The sequence below is a fragment of the Chironomus tepperi genome, unplaced genomic scaffold (assembly GCF_022539635.2).
Source record: "Chironomus tepperi strain 1889 unplaced genomic scaffold, CSIRO-AGI_Ctep_v1 contig_478, whole genome shotgun sequence".
NCBI classification, from domain to species: domain Eukaryota; kingdom Metazoa; phylum Arthropoda; class Insecta; order Diptera; family Chironomidae; genus Chironomus; species Chironomus tepperi.
In genome coordinates, this window is record NW_027226600.1 from 57,306 (window position 1) to 68,171 (window position 10,866).

Sequence of the window (10,866 nt, forward strand, 5' to 3'; positions counted from 1 at the left end):
ATTCTTGAAAATTTCATGACTTTAAAACAAAAACTTAATTATTTTGTCATGTTCACGCCAAAATCTTCTTCCTCTTCTAGACATAGTCTGTCTGTAGTATCTATCAGACTTTATGCTATTAATTTTCATGTCAATTCAAAACTCGTGATTAAAAAGTATAAAATTTTAAACTCAATTTTAGTTTTAAAGTTTTAAACTTGAATTCAATTTTAAAAATTCATAAACTTCCAGATCAAATGTTGCGAAAGGTTTTGAAGTTGGAGATGACTAATTTTGAAAGATGAAGTGATGGATTTGGAAAAGTTGAAGTTTAAATTTTTATTGAATTGTCACTAATTTAACTCGTTTTCATTAAAATCAATTTGATTTTGACAATTTCTTATTTTATTAAAATATTAAATAGACCAAATATTATCTGGTGAAGTAATACTAATATCGGTATTTGCAATGTGGATATATATATATTAGCTGTTCAGGGTTGTTGATATTGCAAAGCAAATTAAAGAGAACTGGCTTAGATGGGCTAGATATGTTATTAGAAAATTTGTGGAAACTCCTTTAATTAAGCTTTTCAAAACTGATTTTTTCAATAGCAAAAGAGCACGTGGGCGACCAAAGAATTCTTGGAAAGAGGCAGTCGATAGAGACAGTACTGTACTTGGCATTAGGGATTGGAGAGTGGAAGTCAGCGATAGAACCAGCTTTAGGCGACATTTATGGAAGGTCATGAATTGGAATTGATCAATTTGATCAGCAAAGTAAGTATTAATTGCAATATCGATACTCAATACTTTACTGTATGTGTTTTAATATCAGTATTACAACCCCAAGCCAGGCATAAAGCTACACTAGTTGCATTTATAATTTCATAATTTGGATGAAACATTCAATTGCCAAAATTGAGAAATTTAATGATTTTAATTCGAAGTTTTTCGACATAAAAAATGCAATTATGAGTTTGAAAAATCTCAAAAATTCGAATTAAATCATAAAAATCCCAACAAATTCTGCACTCAAACTCCAGAAGAATTTTCATCAAATTCTCAGAATCAATTCAAAATAAATCAATAAATTTCATTAAACTCATCAGTCTAGTCAGCTTTAAACTATATTATATTCAATGTGCTAGACTATTCACTTCAGGTACTCAGCCCCTCAACATTTTTTTTATATTTTCATCATTCTCTATTAAATCAATTTCAAGTTTTGCAAAGCTATTTTCAACTTGATGAATACTTTATTGATTCAATTTATATTTGTTTCTACTTTTTGACTTTTATTTCTCTCTTCCTCTGTGCTTTTTTATGCTGACTCAAATGAAATTTCATTTAATACGAAGTTGTTTTAACTCATATTTGAGCTTTGAAATTTGTTCTCATATGTAGCATGTGTGAACATAAAAAAAAACAGGAAAATAAGTGACAAAATTAGTTTTATTTCTACGTTTTGCTTTGATGAGCTTTAATTTATAATCAGCATGAAGACATGGATTTTAATTTAATTAAAAATGACGAAAAGTTATGCTTCAGCCTTGAGTGAAAACGGTGATGAGCGTAATGTGACATAATATTTGGTAATTATCGTGCGAAAAATTTTCAGAATTACTTTAAAGATATTTGCTACTTAATGTGACTGAGATTGATTGTGGTTGTGGCTGTGATTAAGAATTTAAGTAACAAAGTGTGTAGCTTTTTGCCTGATATTATGCTTAATATGTTTCTATAGTGTATTGCATATTGTAGTATATGTGTAGATTTCTATTATTATTAGATCCTGTCTTTAAGCAGAATGGGAAGCAGATTGACTTTAAGCAGTTTTGATCCATTTATCTCTAAGCAATCTGAATTGAGAGATTTGAAGACTTGGTTGATCGACCTAAAATCTAGCACAAATCCGGCGTGACTCTAGAAACGAGCAGGATTTAAATCGCGTCCGACATCAAGCTAAAGTCGCCCAGGTCAGGTTCCGGATTTTTAATCGATTAACAGATTTGTGCTTTTCAGTTAAATCTACTAAACTCGACTTTAATTTCTGCTTTTTTCTCACGAAAATCTAACATGAATCTATTTTGAGTTCTATAAAACCACATTTTGCTTTATAGTTCACACCTGCATCCACTAAAATATTAAAGCTGAATTGTAAATATCCATTCCAATCCTTCAAATTCAAATGGAATTATTTTAATTGACTCATGCGACACATGGTGCCATTTGACATTTTCCATACATTATGTCGCTCGGGATAATTGATCCAAATATCAGCAATCATCTAATAATTCAATTAATTTAGCTGTTCTGCTCACGAAAATTTTCAAAAATCCTTAACTGATGTCGAATTTTCAATTATTTCTAGTTAGGATGCACAGCATATCTAGATGGTGTCTCAAATAATCAAAGACACACGAATAAGGAAAATATTGCAGATGCTGGAATTTTCTTGTAGAATCAAACATTTTTCACTCTGCTGGAAAAATTATTTAGGGTTGGCTAATTTTTGATGAAACAGATTTTGGAGGAATGATTTTTGCAGGAAGGATAATAGAAGGATTTATCAAGAATTTATGGATTTATGATAGAATTTAAATTTGATTATAATTATTACTCATAGTTTTTGAAATAAATTTTTAACTTTTTCAAAAATTTTAAATTTTATTGACAGGATTATTTTCACATTTTTTCTGATGTTTGCTAACAGCTGATAAATCGCCACTTCGAAAGCTGCAAAAGTCAAATTTGCACTGAAACGGTCTGTAATAAATTTATGTCAGAAAATTAAAGTTGAAGTATCGTCAGCAAGAGCACAAGTCGGTTAATCGATTTAAATTCGATACCAGAACGGCGTAGTTGTGTCATGTGGCCTGATTTTTATAGAATCTGTCTAGGTTTGGGTTGAATTATTGATCGATTAACCGATTTGTACTATTCGAGAATACTTACTTGTCGCCAGTGTGAGTATTTCTGGAAGATCAAATAGAAGAAAATATAATTTTATTAATTTCAGGAACTAACCCAGAAGAGCATTTAACATAGAAATAGTCGAAAATTTGACCTTATGTTTCCGAGTTAGATCCGATGAAATCAAGACCCAAGCCAAAATTAAGTCAGCTAGTGACCAGATTTTCAGCCATTTCCTCAAAAGTCGACTTAGATTTTGTATGGAAAATTCGATTAAAATCGACTTGACTTCATTCAAAATTCTAATCGAATTCGAGCTCTAGCAAATTCTACATCATGTGCTTCTCAGGAAGAACTCATCAAAATACTTACATATGAGACTGTAATTGATTCTTCTGTCCAAAAGACCTAGAACAATAGCTGCAACTATATTTATGAATCTTATTGTGAAGAATTTGGATATGTTTCTTTAAATTTGAGTAACTGTTGAATGTAGCAGAGCATAAATCACAAGAATTGTTATGTTTATGCCTCTGTGCATAATGTTGTGCAATTTTTCCTTTTCCTTCAAAAACTAATCCACAAAGTTTACATCTGTAGTGATCTAATTCATCATATAAAGGCTCTCTATATTCATTGGGATCTCCACGTTCCCTTACAGATCCAGGACTTCCTGAACATGTTGACTTTAAATGACTTCTTAGAAATGACATTGTCGGGAATTTCCGTTTACAGCACTGACAAATAAAATCAGTTTCTTGTCCATGCTTTGATATCATGTGCTGATCAAGTGTAATTTTTGATGTGTATTTCTTGTCTGGACAGAGATGACATCCGAAAGCTTTAATTTTTAGATGTATCGTACTCAAATGCCTCTTCATGTTCATCTTTGAGAATGTCTTAAAGTCACAATTATCACAGTAAAAATTAATTAAACGTTTTGTCTTGTCGCCGTGGGCTAACTTAATGTGACGTCTTAGCTCACAAGCTTTTTGGTAATTTTTCTTTCCACAGATATGGCACATATGGAACAATAAGTCTGGATTCTCGTGGACCATAATATGATTATCAAGTCCTCTAGCAGTTTGGGATTTATGCTTGCATAATTTGCATTTTAGTTCATCAGTTGTGTGAAACACTTCAAGATGCTCATACTTTTCCTTTCTGTACCTAAATTCCATATCACAAAGGTAGCATTTAAATGGCAATTGAGGTTCTCGGGATTTGTGTTTTGACTGTCGAGTCTTTGACTTTTTCGTTGGAGTAGCTTTTGATTGTGATTGAAGAGAATCATTTTGTAGTGACTCTGATACTGATGACAGCTTCCCTTTTGATTCACTCAAAAATAGTCTATCTTCTTGATTTCGACTAGATGATTCAAAATTACTATTGGATATCCTATCATCATTTTGAATATTGGAATCAGAATCAAGGTGAGCTTCTGATTTGATTTCAAAATTTGGTACCACTTTGTCCTTAATTGACTCGATTTGCTGCTTAAGAATTTTGTCTGAATTTATGCACAGTTCCTTTATATTGCATGCTAAGATTAATGATTCTAGACATTGTGAACAGACAGTTTGAGGAAGACAGTCTTGGGATGATACCTTAAAAGTAAAAGAAATTGATGTTAGAGAGTAACGTTAAGAACTCATCAATATAGTTGTAAGGGTACTCTAGAGAACTTATCATGCTCTTGAGCACCAGCTCTTTACCTCCTAGAGTCATTTAAAATTAGTTCTGATTCGAATTAATTTTTAAAAATTTAGGCACTAAAATACTCATTGGATTTATTGCTACAAAACTTACCTCAATTCCAGAACAAAAATTGACCATTCCAGCTACTGTCCGACAATTTATGGTTTCATAAATTGCTACAACCTCTGTCTTGCCTTCATGCAAGCACACCCGGCAAATATTCATTGTGCATTTATTATTTTTAAATTGAGTATCTCTGTTTATTTACTTTTGTGACTGTTTCCTTCCAAATTATCCAAAAGATTTGTTCATCCAAAAAGAAGATTACCCACATTTGGGGGATATAATAACGTCTGTTGGGCATTTTGGTATGACAACTGTTTACAATTTTTCTGTATACAAATCAAAGTAGGCATATATGATTAAAATAAATTGCTCTAAGGTTTAAATATTATTATTGAGTGAAATTCTTGAAAAATATTTGTGAATTACATAAAATTGTTAAATTGTTGAAGGCAGAATTGAATTAAGTCATGCGGAGTTGGATTTGTTAAGGATTTCGAGTAATTAGCTGATTTTTTGAGGAGATAAATTGAAATAATTTCAATAAAAATTGGAAATTTAATCAAAAACAAGAATTCATCAAATAAACTACAGAGCTGCAGCTGTTCCTGACCTAAAACTCTAGAAAATGGAACTTCTGAGATCAAAAATCAAAACATTAAGTGCAAAACCACAAGCCGAAGAGTTAACCTACTGCTGTGTGAATTGTGGATATCCAGTAAAAGAACTTTATCATGTTTACAGTCCAACTGTCCAGAAACTCACAGAATGCAAGAATTGCAGCCTTCTTGCTGATCCATTTATCGAGTATGACAACTTGTACATAATTATTAACTTAATTCTTTTATCAACTAAAGTCCAGCGACATGTCCTATACAATTCAAGCTGTAAAGGTTTATATAAAATATTGATGATTATTACGATTGTTGAGAGTTATTTCCTATGGAATGAGCTGTCAGAAAATAAGAAGAATTATTTTACAACCAACGAATCCATTAAGGATCCACTGTTTATGGAAAAAGGATTCTACTTGTCAACTCTTCAAATTGTGCTGTCAAATTTATCATTTTTCATCATTATCCGTGTAATATCAATGTGGACTCCTGGAATCCTCTACACAAATCGGAGTTTAACACTGGATTTATTTCATGGATACATGCTTGCATCAGTTGCAAAGTTCTTCTTCCTGCCCATCATAATTTGGAATGAAAACATTTCTGGAGTCAATAGAGTTATTCATTTATTTTTAGTCGTCTGTTACTTCCTTATATCATTAATTTATGTTCACAGTAATGTGTGTGGAACTAGTAAGAAAATTAGTGCAGCAGTGATACTTTTGGCTTTTATAATTAACAAATACATTTGGTTTAATTTGAATTTTACTGGAATTGCTTAAATTATGCCAAATAAATAAGATTAATCATCAAGAACGTGTTTTAATCTAAACATTTAATTCATTCAGATCTAAATTCATCACCAAAAGAAGCATGCGCAAGTAGGTGATCAAATTTGTTTAACTACACCTCCAGCATTCTATTCAAACTCATTCACGCTTTGATTAATTTTCTAAGAAGCTTTTAAATTAACAATTTCTCAGATTGAGATCAAAATAACTTCAAGAGGCATGTGTCTTTGTGAAAAAAGTTTCCAAAAATTTAGTGCATGTTCTGTTTAGTAATTAAGTTTGAAAAGCGTGTCTATTGAGTTTTTGTAATTAGATTTTTTTGAGAGTTTGATAGAAAAAGTAGGTTGACTGTATTTACTGTAGGGATGAATGGGAAAGATTGCTAATATTTCTGGATGCATATGGTATGGAGATGCCAAACGAATACGATACCAAAGGTACCTTTTGATGTTTAATAACCCTGCTCATCATTCTTTCTCCGTTAGTTGAGTAAATCGTTAGTGATCAGGTGATTTTCTAAGCTTTTGTCTATATCATTTACTATCAACTAAGGTTTCTCGACAATTTCTCGAGACCGCACCAAAATTACCCGAGAAGTTTCTGATTCGGCATCAGGAAACCTTACTCTCACTCTAGCAGGTAAAGATCATACTCTCAGGAACGGAGAGTAAGCATGTAATAAGTTCTCGTAAGCATGTATATTTATGTAGAGCATGTTCTCGTAAACATGTCCTATGCCTGTTGTATTCATCAGCAAATTTCGGATACAAAATGCAATTCTACCTCTCTCAACAGTCTTTAAGAGTTCATGAGTCGCGAACTTAATCTGTCAACATTTGCAAAGAAAGATTTCAAAACTTTATATATAGCATATCATAGCTATACTTTATACAGCATAAAATTGTTATTATTTCTTTTTTTGAATGGACGGCACATGGCGGCGATTCCGTTTTTTTACATTAAGTGAACGCAGTAAATGTGGGTCATTTCTTTTCAGCCTTCGCGATATCGTACCATGGCTAATTCAAAATCAGTCTTCATAGCTGTAAGCGTTCTATAGCTGACTGAATGGTATATTGTCAAACACATAGTGCTGCTCGGGTTCTTCTTATTCCAAGAAAATATTCAGCATCAAATTGCCTACTTGATATTGTAATTCTAAACATCTCAAGACATCATTACTACCTCTAACACCTCGTGTAATCATCTTAAGATATTTTCTTGCAAATTTTTCCCATAATTGTAAGAATTATTAAACATTTTCATACCTATAAGAAATGCAACATTGACACGTTCATGCAAATTGCTTAAGACTAATTACTTTATCATTCAATCGTGAGATTTTCAATTATCAGCATCACGTTTCATTTCTTATGCTGTATAATTACAAAAATCTCCTTACATCTCTCACAAAAGTATTCAGTTTATACTTTCATATATAAATTACTGTTGAATTATTATCAAGCCGGCAATTCGATTTAATTTCTCTTTCACTGCTTTCTCTTTCACTGCTTGTACGCGAAGCTATAATAATAGTAATAATGAAAATACAAGCATTAGCTACAAAGACAATATTTTAATAGTCATTTTTAATAATTTTATAAGCAGTGAGTATTAGTAGCTGTGGAAAGAAAGAGAGCGCAAAAAACAGCCATAAATTAAACTGAGAATGCACTGTGCATAGAAATTTATGTAGAATTCATAACAGCAGCAACACCAACAATACATAAGTGGATTAACAATTTTTATTAATCAAATGGTAAGGAAAAGTTTCTCTTTTTTTAGTGTGCCTTAAAAAATCTGACAATTCAACAGCATTAATGCTCACAGACAAAAGGAGAGGAAGATTAATAATTAGAAATAATTGAGGCATCCCGCATAGAAAATTGAAATATTTGAGTGTAAAATTGAGATGTAAAATTAGACGAGAATGTTATGAGTGAATGGATATGGAATCTATGTGTAGCATATGCGTTGCATGTAATATTCGTTTGTACAATTATCAAATTTATGGCTGTGGAATGTTCTTTCATGTTTCTCTTCCTTCCTTTTTCCATGTCTCTTTTGACTTTCGACATGAATGTTATTGCTGTATGCCAAACTGTTTTGTGGTTCTTCCTCAAATTTGCTGCATGCTGAATTGATTGATTGAATGATCTTGCTATAAAATGACTGAAAACCCACTGTTCAGGTCTGTTGGCCCACCAAATGGCAGTGAATGTTAATTGATAAAACACATGTGAAGCACACGAAAGAATCAAAAGAGAATATTTGGCATTAACAGCAACAGATTGCTGATGTTCGACTTGAATGTGAAGGAATTCCAGCAAAATTGAGAATAAAATCGTGAGAGTCTAAAAATAAATAAATTGAACATCTTTGTGCCTTCTTTTCTTTTATATTCATTCAAGTTTCTTTCTTGTTCTGTTCATTCACAACATATGAGTCATCGCTAATTTTTCTATTTTAAGCCTCAAAACTGCTGATAAAAATTTCTATTTCATATCCATTGTTTATTTTACATTTTGAAATTTATTCTAAACTCATTTTTTAGTTGCTGATAAGAAGCAAAACATTTCTTTAGTTATTGACTCGGTCTCGCAACTGTTTCTGTGTCATTCCATATCTCCTACTCACTTCTTCTTCATTCCTAGATATGAATGCCTACATATTCATATTATGTGCTATAAAAATGACTTTCAACATGCGACAAATAATGTCGTTTATGAAAATTTAAGGTATTTGCAGTTCAATTACAGTATTCACAATATTTGGGATCAGAATCATTAAATTTGAGTCTTATTCTAGTCCAAAATAAAGCTATAACAGTCAAAATAATCTAAATAAAGATCAATTCCGTATGATTAATACACCAACCTTCCCAAGACTCCAATTAGCTTCTTCTCACACAAAAATAAGCACTTCATTAAATGAATTGATAGACGAATATTTTGCAGCACCCACAGACACAACAACATGGAGATCATCGTCATCATCCAACACGCGACATCAACCAATTTATTATTATTATGATGATGACGACAAAATCGCTTTACAGAGTGTGTTGACTGTGCAGATCTCTTGCAAATAAATTTATTGCAATCACAGTTCACTCCTCCGATAAATATTATTGCCTTTATGTCTCGCATTTGCAGCCTTAAAAGCCAAAAACGGAAATTTTATTGCCCACTTATGATTTTTTTTGCCTTCACTTTCTGTCTCAATGAGTTGTGGCTGATAGCTCATCATTCCTACGGAACTTATTGCTGACTTTATGTGAGATTCACACAATTATGAAAAATTTTATTGAATGAATTTTTGAATCAGTCGAATGCCTTTTATCAAAGTGACATAAATGACTTAAACTGTAATAATTTAAAATTTATGACCGCATACTTAACGGAATGCCTGTGTGGGTGCACTGAACTCAATTTTTCATATAAATTTAGAGCAATCAGCACCTGACGTCGCAAGTTTTTTTTGAATGTTTTGATGATGCGGAAAATTTATTTATTTTTAATGCCTTAATGCTTGAGTCGTAAAGATATTATATGTCCATTAGTTTATGTATTAATTTCATGCAGCATCGCCTGAACTCTCACTTGTTAGTAAACGAGTGAAAACTTTTTAATTAAGCTATGCATTTAGCCTAGCTGCCATTGAATATTAAATTTAAATGTCTCGTATGCTCAGCCATGACTGAAAATTTGTTTGAACTTCACTGCGCCTTTTCAGCATCAATATAACAGCATGAGCAGCGATGAAAACTTCAACTGTCATTTTTGTGTCTTTTTTGTCATGCATAAAACTTTTTTTTATATTTGACGTATAAGCAAAAAGTAAAGCGTAGAAAAATTTAGAGCGAAACTTAATCGAAAAGTTTTTTTTTCATAGTTTTGTTGCGTTTTTTGCCATTTTTGTGAGATGCGAGAACTCATTCCAGTATGTACGGTTAATAACATATTTGGCGATACTAATTGCTTTTCCACACAGATAATTGAACGACGTACAAAAGTTCATCTCGACAATAACGGAATCAATGTTTCTTCACATGTTTTGGCACTTCCTATTCTTATTTTGATAATTGATCGAATGTGGCGTCTTGTTCCTCTACAAATTCATCTCTCAATGACTCATGTTCGCGAAAATATTTTTCAAGATCTCAAGTTCCATTGAGCATACATAATTCAGTACATAAATTGCCGATGCTAGACATAAACAGACGATTACAGCTCGGATGAAAATCAACAATCGAAAGCAAGGTCACAGCTGTATGCACAATACACACATGTCCATGATAATACATTGATATACAATTTATGAATTAAATTTATGCTTGAGAAGTAAAAATAATTTTTTTTCGAGACCTTAAAACAGTTTCCATTTCAGCAAGAAAGATGATATCTAGTTAAAAACGTTACGGTCATCATCATTGTGGCGTGTTTTATGTCTGTCGATTTTTATATTCTGTTGATTTTTTTCTCTTTTGCTATAAAATTGAAATTTACTAGATTCGTGATTCATGAAATAAAATTTTTTGTGTCTCGAGTCGATGAGAAGATTTTTGCTGCTTTGTGTTTTCATCTCTATTTTTACATCTTTTTATGCTTTTATTAATGACGATCACAATCATCATCTGGATAATTACTTTAATGTCTTTTTATGAAATAGGAAGTGATTCCCAAAAATTATGAAGTGCTACAGTGTGATTGACAAGAGAAACAAGTTGTTGTGTAATTTTTCAGCTTCTGTTTCGGCATTATTTACCTCAGCATGAATTTATTTTGCGTGATTTATCTGATTGTT

General features: G+C 31.7%; 2 protein-coding genes across 2 annotated transcripts; one reads left to right on the forward strand and one right to left on the reverse strand.

Annotated features, from left to right (window-relative positions):
* Positions 1–2,641: 2,641 nt before the first annotated feature.
* LOC139099563 (zinc finger protein draculin-like) lies at positions 2,642–4,871 on the reverse strand. Its single transcript, XM_070652058.1, has 4 exons — positions 4,704–4,871; positions 3,267–4,501; positions 2,937–2,957; positions 2,642–2,747 (listed from the first exon to the last, which is right to left on the reverse strand). Exons 1-4 carry the CDS (start codon positions 4,815–4,817, stop codon positions 2,642–2,644), a joined length of 1,476 nt encoding a protein of 491 aa, XP_070508159.1. The 5' UTR covers positions 4,818–4,871.
* Positions 4,872–4,952: 81 nt separating this feature from the next.
* Positions 4,953–6,061, forward strand: Arv1 (ACAT-related protein required for viability 1). The gene has a single exon (XM_070652055.1). It carries the CDS (start codon positions 5,284–5,286, stop codon positions 6,049–6,051), a length of 768 nt encoding a protein of 255 aa, XP_070508156.1. The 5' UTR covers positions 4,953–5,283; the 3' UTR covers positions 6,052–6,061.
* The last annotated feature ends 4,805 nt before the right edge of the window (positions 6,062–10,866 follow it).